Source organism: Drosophila nasuta, chromosome 2L (assembly GCF_023558535.2).
Source record: "Drosophila nasuta strain 15112-1781.00 chromosome 2L, ASM2355853v1, whole genome shotgun sequence".
NCBI lineage: Eukaryota > Metazoa > Arthropoda > Insecta > Diptera > Drosophilidae > Drosophila > Drosophila nasuta.
The window spans coordinates 25910074-25935550 of NC_083455.1; the positions used below are offsets into that span (position 1 = coordinate 25910074).

The 25477-nt window shown below is 37.2% G+C and overlaps 2 protein-coding genes across 4 annotated transcripts in view; one reads left to right on the forward strand and one right to left on the reverse strand.

Moving 5' to 3' along the window:
• LOC132798478 (POU domain protein 2) overlaps positions 1-25477 on the forward strand; it is a 38020-nt gene that overhangs the window by 10601 nt on the left and 1942 nt on the right. Inside the window, exons 1-3 of one of the 3 annotated variants that reach the window (XM_060810346.1) lie at positions 10462-10602; positions 10707-11283; positions 20713-20769. In XM_060810346.1, the coding sequence (XP_060666329.1) occupies positions 10531-10602; positions 10707-11283; positions 20713-20769 (706 nt within the window). In that variant the 5' untranslated portion in view covers positions 10462-10530. Of the gene's footprint in view, positions 1-10200; positions 11284-17746; positions 18216-20712; positions 20770-25477 lie in introns of those variants that run through there. The other 2 variants (XM_060810345.1, XM_060810347.1) reach the window with 2 other exon arrangements.
• On the reverse strand, positions 3423-5456 carry LOC132799021 (neprilysin). The gene has a single exon (XM_060811146.1). The coding sequence runs from the start codon at positions 5454-5456 to the stop codon at positions 3423-3425; it is 2034 nt and encodes a 677-aa protein (XP_060667129.1).

The window sequence follows — 25477 nt, forward strand, 5'->3', positions numbered from 1 at the left end:
TTTCGGCGCGAGCTTCGTGTTTTTTTTCTTTCTTCTTTTTTTGAGGGGCGTTTACTGAACGAAGGCGGACGGCAGAGCGTCCAAATAAAATGAAGCACATTTTTTATACAAATCAGAGGAGGAGAGCAGAAGAGGAGAAGCAGAAGCAGCAGCCAGCAGGTTGAACAGTAAAACGCGTTGCATCAAGATGAGGCAGAGGCAGAGCAACAAGCAACTCTGCCCCAACTCTGCCCCAACTCCAACTCTAAGTCAGCTTCAATTCGTAAACCTTTGGGTCAGGCGCACACGCACAACAACAACAACAACAAGAACAACAATAACGAAATATTTAAATTGATCATCTCCATTTAATAAAGGCAAAGCCACAAGAAGCCTCAACCTTCTTCAGTTCGTGGCTCTTTGTGGCTTGGCTTCCTGCTGCAAAAGTTCTTAACTTAATTTCGCAACGATTTTCATAATTCACCATGAACACCACACCAACCACCGCGGTGGTTGGTGGCTCTTGCAACTGTTTTGGTAGTTGGTAGTTGGTACTTGCCTCTGTCTCTCTGCCCCAGCTGCAACTGCGGCTGCCGTGACGCCCATTTGTTCAATTTCTGCTCTGTTGCTGCTACGAGCAGAGATGATGAGCCGCAGTCGCCAGAATCTCTTTTTGGGGGAGTTGGGGGTGTCAGGAAGTGGGTGCGCAGCGACTGAGATTGCGGCTGCGGCGGAAGCCAACCAAGGCTTAAAAGACTTTCTGCATGTAATTATGGTAACATGGTTTTGGCAAGTTGTTTATACAATACTCGACCAGCCAGGGTTGTCGAGGCAACTTTAATGGCACAATATTAACAATTACACAGAGAGAAAAAAACTAGATTGAAAAAATCTTGATTTCAGATTTTTTTTGGATCTTAAAACAACAATCCAGGAAGAGGAAAACCAAAATATTTTCCAGATTTACAAATACAAAAATCTTATTCAAGTTTGTCTCTGCTACACAGAGAGAAAGAAAACTAGATTAAAAAATCTTGATTTAAGATTTTTCTAAATTAAAAAAAAACAATTCAGGAAGTGGATGCTACAGAAGCATCCGAAATATTTTCCTAATTTACAAATACAAACATTTTATTTGAAGTTTCTCTCTGCTACACACAGAAAAGAAAAACTCATGAAAAAAGAATCATGAATTAAGATTTTTTCGATCTTAAAAAGAACAATCTTGATATAAGATTTTTAGGATAAAACAAACTTTAATCAAGATTTTAATCCTAAATTTGTATTGTAAGTTAAAAACATCTTTTTTAATACTTCAAAATTTGATTAAAGAATGTTTTAATCTATATTGAAAAGTAAATTGAAAATCTTGGCTTAAGATTTTTTTCGATCTTAAAAAAAAATAATTTTGTTCTTGTTTCTTAAAATGTTGCAATTCCCATCCATTAAAATTAAAACCTAATTTCTGGTGTTGTTACCGTTAGCTGAGTTGGCTCTTCTATAGACATACATTTCTTTGATTAATTTGACAATTATTTTCAATCACAGTTGCTCTCATATATTAGCTCTATTCTCAGCAATCTTACTCAACTATGGAAACCCTGCTTGCTTGTTAAAGTTTGTCTCTACTAAAAATACATTTCTTTGATTATTTTGTGATTATTTTCAATCAGTTTCTCAGCAATGTTACTCAACCTTGGCAACCCTGCCTGCACACAATATTCCTAGAATCTTATAAAAGTTTGTCACTGGGCAAAATATATACCTCATTGAATATTTTGAGATTATTTTTGAATCACATTTGCTCTATCATATCGTCTGCTATTCTCAGCAATTCCTCACAACCTTGGCAACCCTGTCTGCTCACAGACCTGATTGCTGCAGAGCGGCTCCCACTCAGCGCAGCGGCAGCAGCAGCAGCGTCAGCATCGCTCGGCAAGTTGATTTTTTATTACGCGGTCTACGCCTTTCATATTAAAAGACAAGCCCTGTTCCAATGGTTTACATAAATGAAATTAATGCGCTCACTACACACAGCCTGAAACTGAAACTGAAGCTGAAGCTGAAGGCATGAACCTGATCCTAAGAGCCACAGAGTCATAGTTAAAGGCAGAGAAGCGAAGCGATGCTTGAGTCTGGGGCTAGAAGATTACAAATGGTCGCTCTCGTCTTGGCTAATTTGACTGGGCATTGTGGCGGCAATTTTGTGCTTGTGCTGCTGCAAATGCAATTATGAGATAAAGTGGGAAAGTGCACTTGAATTTCCCAGCTAAATAATTGAAGATTTGCAATTTGATTTATACCAGCCAGCACAGAATAGAGAGACCACCTTAGTAGATGTGTGTAGGCAGGTCACGGAGCCTGCACACTTTGCATTTTGGGTAAAGTCAGTTAGAAGAGAAAGAAAGAAACTGTAAAATTAATGATCTATGCTGATTTTATGACCTGCAGATTATGAGCCAAAGCCAAAGTCAGAGTTAGAGTCAGACAAGTCACGCATTCGCATTTCCAGCTGAGAGTCTGAGTCTAAAGGATAACAACCAACTACTACCTGAATATTGTGAGGGCTAATAAGAGACCTGGCGCCGAAAATCCATAACAAATGCATGAAAATCCGTTAGGCCGTTCGACTGACAGACAGCATAGATACGATAAACTCACAGCAGATCCTTAAACAAATACTGACCGACTGACACACCAGATCATTTGGTATGCAACAGGCATCTCTTGTATCTTTTTTTTTTTTTGCTGACTTTTGCGTGGCACTTTGTCTATTCTCAGTACGATCTCGTTTGCACGGACTAATGATAGTAAAACTGTTATTCTTTGACTTTGAGCATAACCATTTTTCAGCTGAAGTGACGTTGCTCTCAGTACAGAACTTCACTTTCTACACCTTTTTTGGGATCGAACGTTTCGGTAGTTTTCTGCTGACTTTCTTTCTATTCTTTCCTTTGTCTTTGCTTTTGTTCAACTGCGCTCAAATGCCATTAATTCGTAATGAGAAAGGTGTCACCCGGTTCGAAGTCAAAGACAAATATTAACAGACTCGCCCATCGTATATTGCAGGCTGCACTCTGCAGGTTCTGCCTAAAATCAATTAGTTCTTATTCTATGTGAACGCATCATCATCAGCTGTACTAAATTCTGGGACAATAGTCTGACATTTATCTTTGTTTTTGCGTGGGCGTTATGAAGTGCTTGAAAGGTTTGATTGCCGACATAAAACTGTCGCTGAGATCTTTAGAGATATTAAGGATTATTATGTTAGTTGACATCGGGCTAATCTTACAAATATCGAGAACTTTCTTTACAAAGAGTGATTTAAAGTTTTGAAAAATATAATATATCGAACTAATCTTATACATATTGAGAATTTCCTCTACAAAGATTGACCTCTAGAATACGAATTCAATTGTTTTAAATATATTTTCTTTATTGCGCTACCAAACAACACACTTCTTGAGCGGATTCATATCCGTTCCCAGTTTGCAATTGAAAGCCTCACTGAACTCGGGCATGTTGCTAAGTGTTCCAATGACTCGGAACTCTTCGTAGGCATGTTCATCGCTCTTTATTTTGCTTAGCTTCGAAGCGTTATCCGCTCCCGTGCACCAGGATTGAGCGAACTTGAGAAAGAAGAGCTGTTTGTTGTTGTAATCAATTCCCTGTAGCGGCCTCTTTTGCCACGCCTTGCTGCCCATGTTCCTCTCATAGGCCCGATACGCCATTCGAGCACCCACATTATCGGCAATATTATCACCCGATGTCAGGGTGCCATTAGTCTGCACTCCCAGCAGAATGTATTTGTTATACTGCGACTCCAAGCAGCGATAGCGTTCCTTGAAGTTGCGCAACGAAGCAGCTGACCACCAGTTAACCTTCTTTCCATCGTAGTTGTACTGATAGAGCGTCGAGTCAAATCCGTGAGCCATCTCATGACCAACAATATTTCCAATCCCAGCAAACTTGAGCACGGCAGGAAAATCGACGTGATAAAGTGGCCACTGGGATATGCCAATGGCAATGAAAGCCTGGTTGAAATAACCCGCGTAGTAAGCATTCGCAATGCGTGTCATTTGAACTTGTGGTATCAACGCTTTATCCACCGATCGTAGCTTGACTTTCGCTCGATTCTTCTCAAGCGTGACGAGATTCTCATACCAATCGTTGGTCATATTCTGATTACTGTACACAGCATCGAAAATCTCGCGATGTTGCAGATCATCACTGTAACCAACCAGAATATCCATTGATGATAACTTCGTCTTCGCCTCCGAGCGTGTCTCATCATCCAACCAGCTGTATTGATCGAGCAGATCATAGAACGTATCTTTGATGTGCTTGGCTAGAGTTAAGACATCAGCACGTCGCTCCTTGTCAAAGTTTTGCTCAATAAACCAAGGCAACAGCGCATAATTAAAGTAAGTCTCAGTGATGACGCGACATTCACTGGCTAAAGTTCCATTCCTCGTCTTTGTTTTCCACACCTCGTAGAACTTGATGAGCACACGATGTTGGACATAAGAGCGTAAAACATTTAGCTCCGTGCGTTCCAGGAAGTGCACAAGTTCACCCACATCCTCCAGAAGATTAATCACTGGCCAGGACGATCTCTGTGTGCCATTAAAGGCCACATCAAAGTAACGCGTCCAATTCAAGCGATCCTCCTTATGGCGGGTAATGAATTCTCCCAACTTCAACTGCTCCGTGTCATTGCGATGTTTAGCCAATTGCGTAAGATTCCGTTCAAATTGCGTAAGATTCGCAAAGTTAGAGAGGAAATCTTTACGCTTCTGCTCATCGATGATGCCGAAATCTCGTGTCATATTCTGCAATTGCTCCTCATTAACATTCGCCAGTGCCTTGGAAGGTCCCGAGAGTAGAATATCAAACTTTCGACCCGATGTATTATAGTGCAACCTCATCGGGAGCAGCGGATAAACGTCGTAGTGGGACATGAAATTGAGGTAGATCCAATCCTGGCTGACATTCTGATAATGCTGCTTCCACTCCACCGCATAACGATCGTCCTGCTGTCCCATGATTTTCTCATAGCCCAGAGAGAGATTCGCCTTCATCTGCACACAGCTAGCAAAGAACTGTTTGGCCTTCCACTCGGCACTCGTGGAATGATTCTTATCCTGCAGTTGCTCTTGCGTGGCATTCTGAAGGAAGGCCAAAATCTGATCGTTAATCCGCTCCTGAATGACACCCAAGACGCTCGTATTCCGTGCCTTTTCGGTCAACATCTTTGACTCCTTCCAGCTACCGCAAGCGTATTCATAGAAATTCTCACAAGGATCCACGCTGCGATTCATCGTGGACAACATAAAGTCGCCATAGTGCTCCAATAGCTCCTCTTTGTGTTTGAAATCCGGAAGTGGGGCGAAGAGATCAAGTGACGCGGGTTTTGGCACAGCGGATGAACGCGAAAGAGCGACAAGTATTAACGTGGCTAACAACGTGTAGGCCATGGCTAAAGCGCAAAGCAACTGCCGGTAATGTTCTAAGCACCACCAATTTATACACACGTGCAACAGATGAAGCCCACCAAAGTTCTGAACTTTACACCAGAATTTAATCGGTTAGATATGAGAGCGTGATTGCCAAAATAAGAAGAACAATAATTGGGATCGTGGAGAAATTTAAAAAACACGTTTAAAGTGCTTTAAATAAACTTTGGATCTGAATGAGCAAACTAATTTATCTATTCATTTTTACTATAATTTATCATTACTTTATGCCAAGTTTAATTTAATTGTAACGAAGATTAATCCTAGTCTAGATCTTGTTATTTTTAAACAATCTTTTCATTTTTATGTTGAAATATTCTAAATGTAACTTAAAATAAAAAAAAAAAAGATCATAGCTTTAATCTTGTATCTTATTAAGAAGAAAAAATAGCTATACTACTTTTCTCGACATTTCGTGAATACATAAAGACTCGTGTCACGACACGTTGCCATCACTATGCCACGCTTTGTTTGGCACAGCTGACGCGTATATATTTTAGTATTTGTTTTTTTTTAGCCCTTTTTAATGGCTCCACTAATCCCAGATCATTCTTCAAACTCACCACAGAAACCACAATTAGCTGGTGGAAAAATTTATTGTTATTCCAAATCAGATTCGAGCAAAATCTTCAGCGAAATCTTCTGCCCTGAGACTGAGACACATTCTCCAAATTAAACAAAAAGTTCGCGATGCTCAAAGAAATGTATCTTTTAAGCACTCTTCGAACTCTTATCACTCTTTAGTTATCATTTGGCGTTTTTTTCCTATTTCATTTTATAACCTATTTTATCGCTAATTATAGATCAAAGTTTTGTTGTTCTTGTTGCTAGTGTTGTTGGGTTAAACAATTTTAAATTTATGTTTGTTTGGTTTTTTGTGCTGCGTTGGATATTGAATGTTGAATGTCACATGTTAATGACCCCATTTCAAAATAATAGCCGTAATTATTACGTAAAACGTTTCTAAATGCTCTTCTGCCGGTGATTTTATGTGTGGATTTAATTTAAATTCGAGCACGTCTGGTTTTCGTTATTAATTTTGTAGTAGAAAGTTTGAATGAAAATTGATTCATTACGGAATTTAATTTTGTGCATTTGCAACACGTTTTTATATCTTAATAGGCAAAACTTATATTATGAAAAATATATAAAATAGTAAACTTACATAGACCATTTATCCATACTCTATTAAATCTGAAAATATGTAAAAAATAAAATAAAATTTGAATATATGTCTGTCTTAAAATCTGTTCATCTTATTCATATTTAATAAATTTCACTGCACTTTGATCTTTTTGGTAATTTGTAAAGCAATAAAGCTACCGTTTGGGCATCAGCTATGAGCTCATTTCATTTGCAAGAGAGCTTTAAATAAAAGAGAAAAGGGGACCCGGTGTAATCGCTGCATGAATGGAAAAATAATGCGGCGTTAGAGCTAATGATGCATAGAGAATCTCAATTCGAGTAGTTGACCACAAAATGTTCATTAGAGTCAAAAATAAAGCGTTGAAAACTTGAATAATGAGTGTAGATTTGGTTATAAATATAGCTACCAGGTTGCAAAGATGTTAAAAGATACATATGTGAATATTATGGTATTCCGTTGATATATGAGCTGTTAGAACAAAACCAAAATGTCGAAAATTAATGGACCTTGGGAGCCAGGAAGTCATCGAGTGACCCAGAAAGCAAACGACAGCAAATTTTTGACATAATAGGAAAAATATTAGTTAACATTTAACCCTTTCCTTTCCTTTCCCTTCGCTTCGTGTCGTGTGCCCGCCACGCGACCTATCTTAAAGATGCAAAAAAAAAGGGTTACGGTCTCTCAGGGTTGACAGGAAATTCGCCAGGCATCTGGTATTGGAAGGAAGTGTGGCATGGATTATGAAAATGAAATGCGAACGCAGGGGAAAGTGATTCCGATTTCAAATGAGGGCGTGGCTTTTGCAACGAAAGCTGACTTCTAATTACTTGAGAGAAACTCAACGCGATTGAATGCCTGTCAAAGGACTTGAATGCATGTGCCAGTCAAGGTGAATGCCATTGAAAGGCGGACCATAAGGCCACATTTTGTTGCATGAAATGAAGATGGAAAAGGTGAAAGTTTGCGTCAGGCTGCGATTACTTTCCATTGCTTAGACAGTTGCCACAGTCTCTCTTCCCAGCTGCAGCTGCTGCATGGCCACAAGCCACAGTTGGCAATTGTTAAAAAACTGAAAATTAAATCCTTTTTTCAGGCTCAATTTGTTGCATCCTTCTTCTCTTTTTGTTGGTTACATCTTAACGCAAGCTGTGCCAACCAAATCGAGCACGCCAACAAAGGTAAATCTATCTAACCAGTTACCACCGCTTCTGATCCTTTTCCTGCTCCCCTTCCCCCTCATTTATTGCGTTTTTTTTTTTTGGCGGTTTCTATTCTCAGTTTTTTTCCTCTTTTTTGGCATTGTTACATTGCGATTACTTTACCTGCAACATGGCGATTAACACGCACCCGCCAACATCCTTTCGGCATTCTTATCGACTACCTGAAGCCGTGTGTCTTCCTTTGACTGCCTTTATTGCTTTCTTATATGCGCTTTGATTTCTATTGCGGCATTATCCTTTATCCTTTGTGTGCCATTGTTGCATGCACCGGCTGGCAAACACATTAGACTTGCAACCGAGCTGAAACGCAACGCAACGCAAAGCGGGGGCAGATTCCCTAGCTACAAAAATGTGACAGCATTGCGTTGTCTAAAGATCCCTCTTTAACGATTTTCGCATTTAATATGCTGTCTCAATCTCTATTTTCTATTTTCCTTTTTTTTATGATCGTTGCAGTTGCGAGTTTCTACGTTTTTATTAATATTTTCAATCATATTGTAGAAGACCTCACACAGGCTAATTATCGGAATAATAGAAAAACTTCTTTTGGTATTTCCTCAAAACTAATAAAACTATTAAGAAATGGTACAGCACAAACACTTGATAAAGAAAATATTATATAAAAAATTAAATGATAAAGTTAATGATATTTTATAAAATTTCAAAAATCATTGCTTTATTTTAGTTCAAAACTAATAAAACTTTTAAACAATTTAATCTTTTTTAAGGAAATACAAAATTTAAATTTTAAAATTTTTGAAATGTTAAGAAGTATTTCCTCATTTTACATTCCTAATAAAACTTTTGAACAATGTGATAAGACAAATTTTTCATAAAGAAAATTTAATTATTTAAATAGGCAAATTAATGAAATATTATATTACAAAATTTAACAAATCATTTCTTCATTTTACTTTAAAACTAATAAATCTTTTAAGCAATGTAATAAAACAAACTCCTGCCAAAGAAAATTTTAATATTTGAATTGTAAGAGCAATGGAATTTTACAAAATTTTAAACATTATTTCCTCATATTACTTTAAAAAGTAATAAAGCTTTAAAAAAAACAATTGACAAAGAAAATTTTAATAATTCGAGTGTAAAAGCAATGAAATTTTACTACATTTTTCAAATTATTTCCTCATTTTTCTTTAAAACCAATAAAAATTAAAAAAAAATGGTATAACACAAATACTTCACAAAGAAAATTTCATTAAATATTAATGGAATTTAATAAAATTTAAAACATTATTTCTTCATTTACTTTTAAACTAATAAAACTTTTAAACAATGTGATAAGACAAATCTTTCATAAAGAAAATTCAATTATTTTAGTAGTAATGAAATTTTACAAAATTAAAAAAATCATTTCTTCATTTCACTTAAAAACTAATATATCTTTTAAGCAATGTAAAATGATAAAGAAAATTTAAATAATTAAATAGTAAAAGCAATAAAATTTTACAAAATTTTAAAAATCACTTCCTGATTTTACCTCAATATGAATAAAACTTTTAAAAATATAACACAAACACATGATAAATAAAATTTCAATTAAAATTAAATAATTATTTATTATAAGGCTTAGATTGTGAAGTTAAACATTTAAAATGAATGAAATTATACAACATTTTACAAATCATTCTTTCATTTTCATCTTTTTAATATTTTTCCCTAAAAATATGAAAGGTCATCAAACAGTTTTATAATAGAGTTACAAAACGTTGAATTGCTTCTGGTGTTGGAACTAAAAAATGGGCGTGTCTTGGCACGCTTATCGCTAAGAACGCCCACACTTTGCGCAAATGTTCAGATTTTGTTTAGGATTTCGTGTAAAACGTTTTTGCAATGGAAATTATGTACCGATTGATAATCAATCAAAGTCATAAACGAATCGAATGATGATCCGAACTGATTAAACATTAAAAAATGGCGTGCAACCCCCTGACTCAGCCAGTTGCAAGTGGGGTGGGTTGGAGAGAGAGAGAGAGAGAGAGAGAGAGAGGGAAGGGGGTTAAACAAGGCCTAAAAGGCGTAGCAATGCGTGAGGGTCGGGGCCCAATAATGATGAGTAATTGATAGTGACATAACAACTTTGCAGAGTTGGACTTCAGCCAGATGGGTTAGGTAAATGATAGGGGGGAGGGGGTTGCTGAACCGGGTGTTAATAATGATAATGTGCAACCCTTTAACATATGCCACAGCACTCTCTCTCTTTTTTTTGGTGTAAAAAGCGACAAATTCGCACTTCATTTTGTGTCTATAAAAATGCAATCGTTTTCATGTGTGTTTTTTACCCCAATTTTCTACCCCTTTTTGTTTTGCGTATGATTTATAGCGCCGCCGTCTCTGTGCCTGCCATCAAACGGGGCAAGCTGTCGCACGAAAACAATGCTAAGTCCCTGGTATTTGAGGCCAGTCGCAGGATATCATAATTATAATAACAACAACAATAACAACAGCAACAAGGACAACGAATTGCTTTCCTATGTGACAGCCAGTCAGACAACTCTCCCCCCGCAGTTCCTCGCAGGCATCGGTCTTGATGTGGGAGTCGGTGTCGAATCGCAGACATGTCTGCCATATTTTGGCATGGAAATGCCGACAACAGCAGCATCCGTCACTGCCAAAGCGCACAAATCGCTGCCGGACTTTCTGATACCACTGCATGAAATTATGTTTCAACATCATTATCAACAGCAACAACAACAACACAGGCAGCCAGTGGCAACAACAGCAAGTACAATGGGCACATTAATTAATAGTCTGCCGAGCTTGGCGTATGCGAAAACAGAGACATTTGCCAGTGCCAGTTTGTATGCTACAAAGTCATTAACCCCACAGCAACAGCAGCAACAACAGCCACTAAACGTGCCACTTGCCACACGTCCACAACACCACAATGGCGGCGAGCATTTGTTCGTGCGTCACTTTCACGAACGAGATCGTCTCATACGCGAGCATCAACTGCAGCAGCAGCGACTGCGTGATTTTGCCGACGAGCAAGAGCAAGAGTTGGAGTTGGAGCTGGAACAGGAACAGGATGTGAACAACAACAAGGATGCAGAGGAACAGCAACAACAACAACAACAACAGCAGCAACAGCAGCAGACGAATTCCGTCTCGCAGTTGGAGTCGAATGGCCATAACAATCATTGGCATGGTGTCGTCTATGATGGCAATGGCAATGCCATGACAGCAACAACAGCCACAACAACAACAACACCTTCAGCAACAGCAGCAAGTACACAACACAAGAGTCAAACGTTGGCAGGAGATGCAGTTGCCACCTTCGCTTCCACTCCGTCTGCCGCTCATAAGGAGTCAAATATTTACGAGCCTGCCAAGCAGCAGCAACAACAGCAGCCAAATGGTCAACTCTGTCGCGATGGCAACTCTGGCAGCCCCACAATGAACAAAGGTAAGTCGCCGTCTCTTTCTATATATTTCCAACTTCTCTTGGCTAGCTACTAATTGATGTTGTGTTGCCTGTGAGCACAGCTTTGCCACCTTTAATGATAACACTATTTAACAGCAGTTCAGATTTCAGCTGTGCGACAATACGGCTTAAAGATAAAAGTGTTAGATAAAAGCGAAATAATAAACTTTTCTATAACTGATCTATTACAACATATAGTCAAGAACAGAATAATAACTAATAACAATAATAGTTAACATCCATATCTACTTAATTTGAGTCTTTTCATTCAGTTTACACAATAAATAGATCTTTTAATAAAAGTGTTTGATAGAAAGAGAAAATTAATCTCTTTTATAACTGATCTATTATAAAATATAGTCGATATCCATATAGTTCAAATAATAAATAGTTCTCTCAGTAAAAATGTTTCATAAGAACAGAATAATAAACTTTTCTATAAGTGATCTAGAATATTATGTAGTTAACATCCATATCTACTTAATTTGAGTCGCATAATAAAAAGTTCACATATTATATAGTTCTCTTAGTAAAATTGTTGCATAGGAACAGAATAATAAACCCTTCTACTTGTATAACTGATCTGTTCTATCTACAATATTTAAGTATTTTTATTAAGTTTACATAATAAATAGTTTACTCAGTAAAAGTGTTTCATGGGCACAGAATAGTAATGTATTTTATAACTAATCTATTATAATCTATAGTCAACATCTATATCTACTTAATTAGAGTCTTTTTATGCAGTTTACGTACTAGATAGATCTATCAGTAAAAGTGTTTCATAAGAAGAAAATAAAAATTTCTTAGAATATATAGTTTACAACTATATTTTCTTAATTTGAGTCTACATCATAAATAGATTTCTCAGCAATCGCCCATAGTATTGTATACCATTAAACTGCCGATATACCATCACTGTCACATAGTATTATCTATCCTTAAACTGCCAATATACCTTCACTCCTTCACATAGTAATGTCCATCTTTAAACTGCCCCCATAGCACCCAACTCCCCCATATAAATCCACCGTAAAAACATAAACTCAATTACTAGCACTCCACTTAATACAATACCAATGACATGCCGTGTTCAATGCTCAACATTGTCTGCTGTTCATATTCCCGTAAACATCCCTTGAGAGGTGGGGACAACCCCAATGGTAACATCTAAACTCCATTTGAAAGCACTAAAATATTAATAAATTTTACAAAAGTGCGAAGAAAATATGCGTGAAAATGCAGGGAAGTGCGAGACAAAAACCTTAACAACTTTATTTAATGGAATTTAAAACCACTTTTCAGTGGGTGGTTGGCCAAAGGTTGCGGCTGCCTGCGGCATTCAGTATTCAGTACCACAATTGCATGTCTCTAACCTTTGACATCGCATCGAACACGCACCCTCAACAAACTCAGTGAAAGAATGGAAAAAAGAAAAACTTAAATTAAGCTCACTGTGAACTGGTGTCAATACCAACTGTGCCAGGTCCTGAGCAGCTTATGGCCAATTGAGTTCACCAAGGGGGAGGAACTGGAGGGTGGCAATGACAAATCCAATAAAACCGCTTTACAAGCTGTAAAGCAATGGCTCATAAATCCCATTTGCCTAAGGTAATATTTTATTATTTAAAAAATGGTTGCGCAATTGAAAAAAGTAGAAGGAGGAGTAGCGACTTAAGGGTTAAATTTGCATATACCTTAAGAAAAGGGGTTTTACCCCCTAAAGGATTCACAAAATGGCGTCAAAATTGAGTTGAGAAATTGCTTGAGAATTTGTGAGAAAATTTCAGCAAAATTCCGTTAGACGCTGTCATGGCTAATCAAAAAAAAACGGTAGCAAAGAACCGCAATATCTTTTCTTACCCTAGCACCCAACTATATAAAAAAATTGAAAAAAATCACCCAGAAAAATTGCATTGTTCAACGCAAAAATACCGTTTTTACCTCACATTTTTTTCTTCATATATTACACAAATTTTTTTTCGTTAAAAAATGACGCATTATTGGCATAGATTCACCCCGAATTACAGCTAGGGGTTGCAACTACCCTCAAGACCCTACTACAAGTGTGTTTGCGCTACAGCTAAACTGTGGAAGATCCTCAATAATCCTTGACAGTGAGCCTCAAATTTTACCCTTGAGTTTCTTGCTTTTTTTCCTCCTTTTTATTTGTCTATTTTCTAGCCCAAAAAACATTGAAAACTCAAAGACACAGAAAACGGCGCGAATTTGACAAAGAAATCTGGGAAAATGCATCTTATTTTTTTTTTCTGTACAATTTTTGGGTCGATTTTTAGGGACGAAGGGTTGCATTTGACAGAGATTTTTTGTGGCAGATTTCCAAGCAAGTCGAAATCAATAAACGTTAATAAATAATGAGAGAAGGGAAGCAGAGAGCGGGGAGCGGGGAGCTAAGTAGGAAGACGGCGCTAAAATACGGAAGTAAAGGGACATTTGGCCTTGGGCATTGATTTCTTCTCTTTTTTTAACAATTGGATGGGGTTTGCCTTTCGAATTCCTATCGAATTCAATCTTTTTGTTCAGTTTTTTTGGCGCGCATTTTCAGCAGCTAAACAAATGTGCAAACTATTCCATTTTTAATCGATTCCCCATTCAGCTGCACTAACAGAAAGATCATTAAATTTGGGGACAAAATTTAGCACACTCAATCTCTAAAGACAATCAAAAACAAGTTAGAAAGCCGCAGTCGAGTGTGCTCGACTGTGAGATACCCGCTACCCATTTCGAATAAAAGGAAAATATTGCGGTATATTTTTTTAAAATATACCGAAAATACTACAAAAATACTAAAAATATACTTTTTGTCCATACAAAATCTAATCGCAATAAAATTCAGGACTCATAAATACTATAGTTATTATTGTTTACAGCTCTAGCTTTAAAGTTACGCTTGTTATTCGATTTTTTTGATTTTCGGGGGCGGAAAGAGGCGAGACAAAAATTTGAAACAAACTTGATCTGCGTGCAAACATAACAAATACTGTCGAAAAAAAATTATAGCTCTATCTCTTAAAGTCTCTGAGATCCAGTGTTTCATACGGACGGACGGACAGACGGACATGGCTAGATCGTCTCGGCTGTTGACGCTGATCAAGAATATATATACTTTATAGGGTCGGAGATGCCTTCTTCTACATGTTACATACATTTCCTGCCGGCACAAAGTTATAATACCCTTCTACCCTATGGGTAGCGGGTATAAATATTGACCATGATATTCGTTTTTAATTTATATTACTATATCCCTATCTTTTTGACATTTATCACACATATTTCCGACGCTATCTACAATTAAATTTGCCAATGTTAAAGCCAACCCTGAAAACCTACGATAACTTAAAGCTTAGCACAAAATCAATCCCATTCTGCGACGGACAGAGACAACCCCAAAGCAAAAAAAAAGACTAAAACTAGTCTCGTCTTATTTGCTTAACGCAAATTGGTATGTCATTTTAATGCATTGCAACAACAACAGCAACAACAAGAAACCAGAAGAGGATGACAGTTAGCTCCACCCAACCCTCTGACTGTCTGTTGTATCTGCTGTTTCTAACTCTGCTCCTGGCATTGTCCTTGTGAGCTGAATGTTCATGCAAAGTGCCGTCGTTCGTCCCTTTTGCCGTACTCGTATTTTTGATGCTGCCAAGCGTTTATTTTCTTGATTAATTTCAATGCCCAAAAACTTTGTTGTTGCCCTTTGTGAGCTATTTACATGCCACATGTGTTTATGTGGGTGTAACCCCTGTTTCTAACTGCGTAGTCTGTTTTTGGCAAATAATCAAATTGCCCAGACAGCGGACAACTGCGCTCGACTCGCAACTGTTCGGAGAACTCAAGTCTGCAAGTCTGAGAGACAGGCAAAAAGTGTAGAGGAGAGCGGAGAGGTAACTGGGTAGGTGGATATACTTGTATGTAGACTGAAGATTGTTTATCTTTTGTTTTGCCAGTCGAGGAGGCCGAGTGACAAGTTTAATCAGGCTACGTGCACAGGCGAACGAGCAGGAGCAAAGTCAAAAGGATAACTATTGAAATTAGTTGGCAGTTGGTCAGTTTGTCGAGGGTAGCATTTCCTCTATCTATATCTACTATATTGATTTTCCTGCCCCTTTTTGCGTTCCTCAGTTCCTCAGTTGGCACTTAAATCATTTTGGCACTTTAATGTGCGCCAAACCGAATGTCTGCTGGTCATTGCTCATTGGCCAGTCATATCCTGGCAGGCCAAACATTAATTTTGCACTTTTAATTAAAACATTTCACCCACACACACACACCCCACAGGCATTGTCCTGCTAGTTTTTCCTCTCAGTTTTTCCAACAGTTTTCCAATTCCTTATTCGTGACTCGAGCTAAAACAAAGGCTGCAAACTGCAACCAGGCTGCAGAACCTCCACTCATAATCATAAAATGTATGCGCTGTCACCGAGGCAAGGCAAAGACCTGCCCCCAAGCACCCTCCTCTTCCCCTCAAGTGTTCTCTCTTTCTCTCTTTGGCCACTTTGCACGTTGCCTGCATGTGGAAAATGCTCTCGACTTTCTTTTGCAATGCTTTGCAGCAAAAACTTTGCGTCCTCCCCAAACACACACACACACATACACAGCTGCCCTGTCTGGCATAGAACAAGAAGAGCAACAAACACAACACTTGTTGTAATTACTCCCCAACTCTCGGTTCAACGGCTGCTCTGATGTTTATATGAATGGGTTTTGTGTTTATATAATCACACCGAAATGCTCAACCTTGCTCGTATTGCAGCCCACAGTGCTCTAAGGATACTCCAAACTGATTTTGGCACAGTGGAACAACGACACAAGTTTCAGGAAGTTTATACTATGAAAAGTATGAGTTTTATAGAAGTATTGTATGAAAATAAAAAAAATATTTATATGTATATCAAAATAAATCTTGTGATAAATTTAAATAATGTATATTTATATTTAATTATATTTATTTTTTTTATATTTATTATATAATTTATTTATTTTAGAAAAGTATGAGTTTTATATAAGTATGAAAAGAAGAAAATGTATTTATATATACCACAAAGATATTGTGATATATTCATATTGAAATTCACTTTTCATTTGGTTGTTATCAATTAACTCAAAAATAAAAGGTTTTTCAAAAATGAATTAAAATTATTTGATTTTAAAATATTTAAACAAAGTTTTTATAGAGAAATAGAAAGGACATCACTTCTTAAAACAAAATTTATAATTATAATTTATAATAGTAGAATTTATATTAATTCTACTAAAGAAAAAGGAAATAGCTATTTTAAATGTTTATGTGTTATATTACAAAACTATATTATGTTTGTATTATATAAACTATTTACTGCAACAGTCTACAAAGCTTCATTATACTTTCCAATTCATAAATTATAACTATTTTATTTATATAACATATTATATACAAAATTTAAATAGTTTATAAATTACTTCAACAGTCTACCAAGCTTTTTTATTCTTTCCCATTCATAAACTAAGCCTAGAACTATATTATAAATTATATTATATATATTAACATATTATATACGTAATTTAAACAGTTTATAAATTACTTCAACAGTATACAAAGCTTCATTATTCTCTCTCATGCAATTGCCCCAAAGACTGTGTCTGCCACTGTAAATATTCTACACCTATCTAACGGTCTGAATCAGTTGCATATATCTGCATTTTGTGCAAACTGCTTTTACATAGCAGTCTGTATACAGAGCGGCAATAAGCCCAAGCACCTTGGCAGTAGTCGCACTTCCTTCGTACACGAACTCGTACGCTATGTAAGCTCTTAATTATGATCTATGTACTTGAGTGCAATAAGAGAAAAGAGAATATGCAAAAGCAAAAGCAATGGCAATGGCAGAGCAGAACTGCGCAGCAAACGGCGCTATAACTGCATGTGCATACTCATACTCGTGCATTTGTGTGCGTATGAGAGCATTGGCCACACCCATTTCACTCAAAATAAGGAAAAACAGAAGCAACAAAAAATACTCTATGCTAATGCAGGGGAAGGTGACTGCAACAATGACATCAAGTCTAATCAGAATGCAGGCAATGACAAACCGAATACGTTCCACACTCACACACACACATGCACACACTCAAAGTCAGTCTAACGGTGCAGGGTTGATTGCTTGAATTGAGTCGAAGTTTGAGTGCGGCGGGGTAAGCAAATGTGTGTGTGCCAGAGAGGAGAGTGAGAATGTTGAGTGCAAAGCAACAAAGAAAACTAGGCAAAAGGAAAAACAAAAACAACAACTACACGCTGCTGACGGCGCTGCTGCTGCTGCTGCAAATCATAAAGCATTCACACTCGCACACACTCGCACACACACACATACAAACACTACACGATAGAGCAACTGCAGCTGAGTTTGTCGCCGTCGTTTGTCGATTCAGTTGCATTCGGCAAGTCGACGAAGTCGGTTCGGAACATTTACATTAACATTGGCTGTTCCGTTAACATTGACAACGTAAAAGTCGTTTTTATTGAAATGCATAAAACTCTATAAAAACAAAAAATATACGTTAACGATTAATTATTTAAAGCAACTCTGTTCGCTGTGAGTTGCATATGTCAATTTCGCTCTCACACACAGATATATTTTGAACATTTGACAGTTCTACGGATTTACATAAAAAAGAAAGTGCAAGTGAAGAATTTTTTGTGCTAAAAAATAAACAATAAATATAAAAATCATTTAACAAAATGATGGTGCTACAGCAAATGCAACGGCGTTTGTGGAATGCCACAGAGGAAACGACAACAACAACAACAGCAGCAGCAACAAATGCTACGCAGCCAAACATCAAAGTGGAGACGGATTGCGACGATGAGGAAGCAAGTGTGCGACTCTTGCAACAGCGCCAGGAGCAACACGACACATGTAGGCTAAAGCTTTAAGCAACATTTATTAGCATAAGCATAGTTAAAAGGATTAAAACAACACGCAAGAAGTCAAAAATTTAGAGTGACAACTCGAAGCTTCCTTCTCTTGCACCTGTAGCTTTCACTTTCCCCCTTTGTACTTGCAACAAAGGATACAACACATGATTAGTATGACGCACGCCCTCACATTAGGTGTACCAAGAACTCTAGGAGCATTGAATTTCCCTATCAGATGTAGCATTTGCTTCAGTTTTGATTCGGCATCATGATGTCCTGCTGAGACTGAGACTGAGTCTTGAGGCTGCAGCTGATGCTCGCTCCCCACAGAGCGTGTGATCATTACTTTGTTTACATTTGCATCTCTTGGGCCGAGTCCTGTGTCCTTTTTACCTGTCCCAAAAACCGGACTCGTCTCAGGTATTTTGCATTCACCGCACACAAAAAGGAAACGTACTTTTTTTTCTTAATTCTTGCTTCTTTCTTTAAAAAAAAGGACGTCTGAAAAAACGAAGATGCGCCTTTTTTTATTTTCGTTTTTAGTTTGAGGCGTGCAATTTCCCTTAATTTTCTATTTTCTCTTTTTCCATTCGCCACAAAAGCCAAATTTTGTGTAATTACATTTAAGCCGAAGGTGCAAGGATATGCCGCTTCTGACCATTGCCTTTTTAATTGCATGACAAAAAAAAGGGACGTTGGGCAAAACCCATAATTTCTGAAACAGTCGAACATGCAGATCAGTTGAGTCCCTACTAATGCCACTTGTAATCACCCTCTGTGAGAAGGGGAGGGAGGAGGGACATTGGGACACACAGGAGATAAGCCTCCCTTGCCATCCTCACACCTCCCAAAAAACCACAACACACAGAAGCAAAAGTCCAAAAGCCAGAACAAGCCAAAAACCCATTACCAACCACACACACGCACACACACATACACACGCACACACTCGCAGTCCAGTCCTGAGCAGAGTGTCCAGTGGGGTAATCTGTATATTTATAATGCGTCGCTCAGGACATTATGCACAAGGATTCCAAAACATTCCATCTACAATATATTGTCGTAAAAATATGTTACTTTTTTTTGCTGGCCAACTCTTTGTGTGTGTGTGTGAGTATCTGTGTGTGTGCGCTTGGATGCGCTACACTTTGCTTACGCCCCGGGGGAGCTATAAATTTAATATCTACTTTGCAAAACAAAAAACCGAAAATGGTATACAAAAAAAGCCATCCACAGGGTGGACAACAGCACAGCGCATCAAGTGCCTCTTGGCCACGCAAGCATGTGTGAGTAAAGAGAGTGTCGTAGTGTGTGTGAATCCTGGATTTTGAATAGGTGAAGGAAATAGGATAGAAGCTGAAGAGAGACAGCAAAAATATGTTGAAGAAAAAAGAAATTAAATACCATTTTTTTGACAATTAAGTCTGAAACTACAAAAAATGGAAAAATTGTTGAATGTTATGTTTGAATGTTTGAATAGGTAAAGGAAACAGGCCAAAAGTTGCTGAGAGGCAGCAAAAATATGTTGAAGAGAAAAGAAATTAAATACAATTTTTTTGACAATTAATTCTAAAACTACAAAAAATTATTAAAGCAATTCAATTCATTTGGAAATTAAATAGAAAAATTGCTGGAAAAAATGTGAAAATGTTTGAATAGGAAAATGAAATAGGCAAGAAGCTGAAGAGAGGCAACAAAGATATGTTGAAGAGAAAAGAAATTGAATTACATTTTTTTAGACAATTATTTTTGAAACTATAAAAATTATTAAAGCAATTCAATTCATTTAAATATTGAATACAAAAATTGTTGAATAAAATGTTAAAATGTTTGAAGAGGTAAAGGAAATAAGCAAGAAGTTGGCGAAAGGCAGAAAAAAGTGTTAAAGGAAAACGAAATTAAATGAACTTTATTTGGCAATTAATTCTAAAACTACAAAGAATGATTAAAGTAATTCAATTCATTTGAAAGTTAAATAACATGTTAAAGTTTCATTCAAAGACAGTTTGCTGTTGCTGATTTCATCGCAGTTTTGCGAATGTTTCGAGTGTGTCCATTTGCCAGACATAAAGCGAGGACCTTAAAAAAGTTAACAACACCGGACACCACTCAGAGGACAACTCAGTAACAGCAACAGCAAACAGAAGACATAGTATTTTTGCATGCCACGTTATAAGAACCGTAAATACTAATGGACATTTTACGAGCCATGGCTGACCAAGTGGCAGACACACTCAACGAACACAAGACAAGAGACAAACCCCAGACAAAGTCGCTTCCCCCTTGCAACATGGTGTGGCACAAATTGACAGCCGTGCTGAAAATAGGATAAGAACGTGCCATTTGCATTTCTGTCGTCAGTGCTTCGACTAATCGATAGTCAACTCAATGATGATCAGTTATTTAGGTTTATTATTATGTTAAGGGAAATGCCATCGAGACAAAAACGAAAAAAACTAACCACAGCCACTGCATCTTTTTTTTCACTTTCTTTACAGTTTTGCGACACATGTCCAACTCACCGACACCGCCATCACCTCTGCGATCTCTATCAGGTATGCTCGTAATCCTTTGCCAATATTCAACAGACATGTTCCAAGCCAAACCAAAAAGTAGCTACAGCAAAGGGTCTTTAAGGTTGGGTTTGGGTTTGGGTTCCTGGTTTTGCCTGGTTTTGGTCTCGTGTCTGGGAACGTGGCTACTTTGTGGCAAAATTGATTACTCACACGAGCCATGTTGCCATTTATTGATGTCTCTTCTTATACATATACATATGTATATAGCCCGGGGTCAGGAATTTTATAGTTGATGCAACCCCAAAAGCAGCCAGAATAGGTTTTGGGATGAGCTAAACGGGCTTGGCCTTAGGTAGGTGCTGCAACTGACATCGCACGTGACTGAAGTGTGCCCCTAAAATCCAACCAAATGCAGTCGCAGCCACATTGAGTTGCCTCAAATAACGATATTTCTGGGCAAATAAAATTGTATGACGAATGAGGGAAGCAGATGCAAAAATTTCGATCACTTTATTTAAACTATTAGAAACTTAGAATGCAACTAAAAATTAGGAAATAACAATATTTCTGATCAAATAAAGTTGTGTGAAGAATGAGGGAAGCAAATGCAGAAATTTCGAACTCTTTATAAAAACTATTAGTAACTTAGAATGGAATATAGCTAAAAGTTATGTGATAAGAATTATGGAGAACTTTTGTTATTGAAGAAGTAATAACCATATATGTAAAGCATTTATCTAAATTTCATATGGCTAAAAGTTATGTGATAAGAAAGGAGTTAAGAATTATGAAATAACGATATTTTTGGGCAAATAATGTTGTGTGAACAATGAGGGAATCAGATTTATAATTTACAAATCCTTTATTAAAACTATTTAGAAACTTCAAATGAAATTTCATGTTGCTTAAAATTATGTGATGCAGAAAATGCAGAACTTACGAACCCTTTATACAAACTATTTAGAAACTTAGAATGGAATTTCAAACCGATAAAAGTTACTTGATAAGAAAGGAACTAAGAATTAGTAGAAGTACTTTTATTATAGATGAAAAAATAGACATCTACCCAAAGTACTTTCTTTAATTTCCTAAAATTTCCTCTTCATATTGGGTACTGTAAAGTATCCTGTATACATTTTTGCAAATTTCTGTGAATCGAAACCCTCAGCACAACATAAACACCCGACACCCACGACAATGGACAGTTGCAAGTTGCAACCCTAGAGAGCATGGTGTAGAATGTAACAACTGTATAAGTACGATAAGAAGTGCAACCCCAGAACAAATATGCAAAAGGTTATGCACACACACACATACACAGTTTTCGACATTGTTGACCCCTCGGAACCCCCGCGTGACCCTGCTTGCAAATAAACAAAAATAACAATTTGTCAAAATGTAAATTTTGGGTGTCTTTGTCTCCTTCTCTTTGATGCGCTCACAAAACTGCGCATTTAGATGATTGTTGGCAACAATTATACAACAGGGAGACGTCGACCCTAACTGGCGACCTTCCCTTGCCCCTAACAAACTGTAAATAATCTATGCAAAAACATGCAACCCTCGTTGAGTTTCAAATTTAAATGACAACCCTCATTTAAATACTATGTAGATAACAGGGTTGCCATATCATAGACTGACAATTAGAGTTGCATTTTTATTGGTTTACACGCAAATTAAGCGAGCCCTCCTCAAGGGTGCATATTTAAATATGTCACAACAATAACAACAATGGAAAGCCCTTAAAAAAAGGGTTGCAGTCTATTAAAAAACACACATAGAGAGAGAGAGAGGGGAAGAGCAAAGTCAACTGTAGCTTCCCGTTTAACATATCATTTGAATAGCGCTGAGGTGTAAAGAGAGAGTGTGCCACATATTGAAGGGGTTACCTCACACTTACCCTAACGGGTAACCCTCTTTTTTTATTAACTGCCACTTGTTGACTCGCTGGCTGTTATTCAAATTGAACGCCTCTTCCGCTAACCGCAAAAAAGGGTATGCCAAAGGATTAGGTTGCGTGAGTCTAATTGTCCCTTCAATAGGGTAATTTCTCTGACACAAGTTCTCATGATATTATATAATCAGCGGTTTTTTGATTGGCCACTTGAATCGAACACAACTTTGGGGCGTCACGCGGGCGTTTTAAATTGTATGGAATGGGTGCTTAAGAGGCGTTAAAGTTGCTGGAGGAACTTGATATTAAACAACAAAAGAAATCACAGGATGAATTGGAAAATAATTTGAGAGTAGCTTGAACACAATTCTCTAGACTTTTTTGCTGTTTATACCCGCTACCCATAGGGAAGAAGGGTATTATAACTTCTATCTAGACATGTCCGTCTGTCCGTCTGTGTGTCTGTCCGTCTGTCCGTCCGTCCGTATGAAACACTGGATCTCAGAGACTATAAGAGATAGAGCTATAATTTTTTTTCGACAGCATTTGTTATGTTTGCACGCAGATCAAGTTTGTCTCAAATTTTTGCTATTTCAAAATTGTTAAAAATATAACAATTTTTGTCGACATTTTTCAATCATTTAATAGATCTAAAGTGTTTTTAGTTCTGCTTGAAAATTTCCAGAAATTTTGCTTCGATTTCGTACCTAATTTATGCAGAATATTGTGAAAAGATCTCTCAGATAGTACGGCATATAATTGGATTGAATGCGCACTGAGTCTATATGGATCTTTTATATCTTTCCCATAAATCGAAACGCACTTTACATTGATGCATTCAAAAGAGGACGCCCCGTAGCATGCAACCCCTAAATGCAGAAAGACAACAGAGTGCCACATCAGCATAGAAACAACGTGCAACACTTCATTTGTCAGTGAAACACGCACACACACAACATACCATATATATTCACACATTTGCCATTGTGTGGCATCCCTAGAACAGCATCAACACATCTGCTGGGCTAAAAGACAAAACGCAGCCACATCACCTGGTATCGGGTTCGATGTTGTTCAGTCCTCAACTCGACTCGACTCTGCGTGTGTCGCTCTGTTGCTCTGGGCCAAGTTGCGCCTGCAGCTTCTTGACTTTTGCAAAACCTTTCTTATGTTGCAACAATGCAACTTGCAGCCCTTTGTGGCAGCGCTAAACCCTTTCTAAAGTTTCTGCCAATCGCAAGTTGCATTCAAAAACGAAAATTCATTCCCCACCCCATACTAAAAACGAAAACTGGAAAATGGAAAATCCTCAACTCGTGCATTCCAAATTGTTTGCAATTGTAACGAATTGTTTGTTACCCATCAATCCAGGGGTTGCAACCCCGAAGGGGGGAGAGAGTACGCGGATTTTACAATCACAATTTGGAAGCCGTGTAACCCTTATAACGATGCGATTTTTAGCTCACTCACTCACTGAGTTTTAACTGCGTCTCTCCAGCTAATTATATTAGTCGATTCTCTTCGCTTACAACGAAAGTCATAAAAACAGCTGCCCACATAACATTTCACATGTATCAAAGCGTGTATATATATTTTAAACTTTTCACCCGCATTGCAAAAACTGTCCAACTGTCTAATCCCTTAACCAGCTCAAAACTGATAAAACGACAAAAGAGGCAAACTGACGGCCAAAAGCCGCTTACAGCAATCATCTAATCAAATCTTTTGAAGTTATTATCTATGGCGATTAATCATTTAGTTTGAATTTAAATGATTAATACAATTTATAGTTTAGTCTTTTATATTTTCAAACAGAGTAATTGGATTGCTTTCAATATATGTAAAATATAATAATAAACAAAAATAAAGTTTGTATTTGTGGCGATTAATCATTTAGTTTGAATTTAAATGATTAATAAATTTTGATAGTTTACAATTTTAAAATAAGTAATTGGATTGGAATATATATAAAATACTATATGCATATGTAAAATATGTTTTTGAAGTTATTATCTATGGATATTAATCATTTAGTTTGAATTTAAATGATTAATAAATTTGATAGTTTATTCTCTTACATTTTAAAACTGAGTAATTGGATTGCTTACAAAAATATGGATTTAAAATTATTACCTTATTTAATATTAATTTAAATGATTAATACTTTTGATAGTTTATTCTTTTACCATTTGAAAATAAGTAATTACCTATGTAAAATGTGAATGAAAGATCTCATTCATTGAAAATTTTCATGTATAAATTTTCAATTGTTTTGGGCTAAACGTTTTTCATCAGCTGAAAGGAAGTTCTCATTTTTTTTTATAAAACACTGCAAGGATTATCTTACAGCACAGGATGTTGTTGATATGTTAGGCGGCATTCTTTCGGTTGTAAATCAATAATTTTTGCCATGACACGTTATGAAATTTGAGAGCTGCTGTCGCTGACACTGCGCAGATTTCAAACTCAAAAGTCCAGTCCAGAAGAAGAAAGCTTCCTGGCCCCGAAGCTGGGCAAAACGTTAGGCGATTTTCCAATTATTATGCATGATTGAGTTTTGGGCAATGCACGAAATTGTATTGCAGAAAGGGGGAAGAGCATGGAGAAGAAGGGGGGCACAAAGGCTAGAAACCCTTCCGCTTGAGCGTCTATCGGCAATGCAGCAGCTAACCGCAGGACAAGGCACAAGCGATGGCGAATGGCGGGCATTCAATTGGAAGATTGAATAAAATTTGCCTTAAAATAGCAAAAATATTGAAAACTTGGCCAATTTATGCGACGCAGGCTACTTGAACTTCATTGAGTTGGAAAATTGAAAAGAAAAAGCCCAAACGAAAACATATTTATAAATAC